Genomic DNA, 2,170 nt, shown 5'->3' with positions numbered 1-2,170 from the left:
GAATGATATAAAGTTTAACAATAAATTAGTTGGAGTGTTAAAATCTTGAGTATATGTTATGACAAAACAAAGTTGGTTTTAAAAACACAAGCAAGTACTCCATTACATCAAATTATTAATGTCAGCATAACTGATTGTAAAATTTTCAATGTAGAGTATAAGGTACATGTACAGCTTACCTTGTCTCCACAATTCTTATCAGCGTTTTCTTTGATCAGGAAGGAAATTGACTGAACCTTGTTCCTAGAAGCTGCTACATGCAATGGTGTCCAGTTACCCTAATAATAAGTAATAGCATGCATGTGTGATTGTGTTAATCCACTTATAGTTACCACATTGGGATTGTTCCAATTAATATTTGCTCCCCTGGATAGGGCAAGCTTCATTCCCTCTATATTCCCATCCCTAGCAGCATTGTATAATTGCTTCCCCTAAAGAAAGTAAAAATATAGCATTGTCCATATAATCATAGTCGGCATGGTCACACCCAGACTATAGCATTATAGTGAACTAGGAGAAATAGGATATCATTGACAAATAGGGGGATCAAAAGTCTAACAGAGTTACCATTATTTTATTGACAAATGAAAAGCAATAGCCTTGCTGGATCTTTGATCTACCGTATACATGTACGCCATATATTTCGTGGGTATAATTTTGTAATTTGGCTGCATTTTTGTATTTGTGAATAAAATTTCGCAATTTCAATGTAAGTACCACACCTACTATACAATCAGCACACTATTTTGTGGATTTTAATATCGCAGATTTTTTTCAAAATGTGAAAATTGCAAAATTTAATCCCCAAAAAAATATATTCGCATATGATTTTTCAGGTGACTTTTTGCTTAGTTCAACTGAAATTAAATTTGGCAATTAGACAAATAGAGAAAATGCATGCAGAAACTAAATATGTGTTTATCGAAAACTATTTTATTAATTATTATTGCTGAACATGGTCATTTTATAAAGCGATAACACTCAACATTTTTGACCACATAATCGGTTCACATTCATTTTAATTTCACTGAGTATTGTACCAATACATCCCTCCACTTATAGGCTAGCATTTGGTCTCAGTACTGAATCATTGCAAGCATCTGGTTAGACCATTTCTATCTTTAGGAGCTAGGAAGCCTGTACATAGTAGTCTTGCTAGTAGGACGGCCTGACATGCATCATGGACAATTAGTTCACTTAACTGTACATGTAGATCTACTGCATTCGGCTTTTAAAACTTGCATTGCCAACCCACATCATTTTGTGTTTTTTTCATGGAATTATACACGCATTAATACAGGTCATAATAACTAATAATTTCATGAAAATAGGAAACCACAATAAATAGAGGATATGCGTGCTAAGTATATTCATTGCAAAATAAATGTATTCATTGCATACCGTAATAACTTTCAAGAAAAAAATTTAGTTTGTTGGACATCAACTTTCCATTGGCAGCAATGGAGAAAAGATAGAAAAAGGCTTGGTACCAGAAAACCGCTCTGTATTTCTTGATAGCAATCTTTCAGGTGACTACTAGACCCTATTAGATCCTCAGGATGCTTTCTAAACTTCCGAAAAAGGCCTCAAGAAGGTAGCAAGGCAAGAAAATGTGTTTTCCCCCATTGAACTCTTAATAAACTTGACGTCCAACATGGCGGCCAATTTACTGTGTGGGTTGGATATACAGTACTTAAAAGCTATGAATATACTTAGCACGCATATCCTCTATACTGAGCTTTCCACTCGTCACAACTCCAGGTGTAGTCTCGCCACTACTCCAGGTGGAAAGGTATAAGTTATTGCAAATAAAAAGAAAAAATCTATTTATTGGTTTAAAACTCACAGGAGTCAAACTATCCGTCATTTCTAGTACCCAAACGAGCTACTAAACTTCTACAGAGTTCTTGAGGTTTCTTGGCTCACGTGATGCCCTACATGTACTTCGACCTTTAATAATCTTGCTGACATCTCGGCTGACATCAATCATCTTGCATTAGATTTAATAGTAAAGTATAATTAAAATGAACTATAATATATTTACCTCTATCACTGTTAATGAACAACTGTTGTAAGATAAAGATGCAGTCCAATTCAGCAATTCCAATTCCAATATAAAGGAGCACAAGTTGCAAAAGGGAGTGGCTCATTACAAGCCCCGCCCCTCCTT

At 34.8% G+C, this 2,170-nt stretch overlaps 1 protein-coding gene across 1 annotated transcript; it reads right to left on the bottom strand.

Annotated features, from left to right (window-relative positions):
• Positions 1-98: 98 nt before the first annotated feature.
• Positions 99-1,953, bottom strand: LOC109589842 (ankyrin repeat and SOCS box protein 3-like). The gene is made up of 3 exons (XM_020005841.1): positions 1,847-1,953; positions 333-431; positions 99-278 (listed from the first exon to the last, which is right to left on the bottom strand). The coding sequence occupies exons 1-3, from the start codon at positions 1,865-1,867 to the stop codon at positions 108-110; spliced, it is 291 nt and encodes a 96-aa protein (XP_019861400.1). The 5' UTR covers positions 1,868-1,953; the 3' UTR covers positions 99-107.
• Between the last annotated feature and the right edge of the window lie 217 nt (positions 1,954-2,170).

Source organism: Amphimedon queenslandica, unplaced genomic scaffold (genome assembly GCF_000090795.2).
Source record: "Amphimedon queenslandica unplaced genomic scaffold, v1.1 AMPQUscaffold_10820, whole genome shotgun sequence".
Classification (NCBI taxonomy): domain Eukaryota; kingdom Metazoa; phylum Porifera; class Demospongiae; order Haplosclerida; family Niphatidae; genus Amphimedon; species Amphimedon queenslandica.
This window is presented reverse-complemented; position numbering and strand designations above follow the sequence as displayed.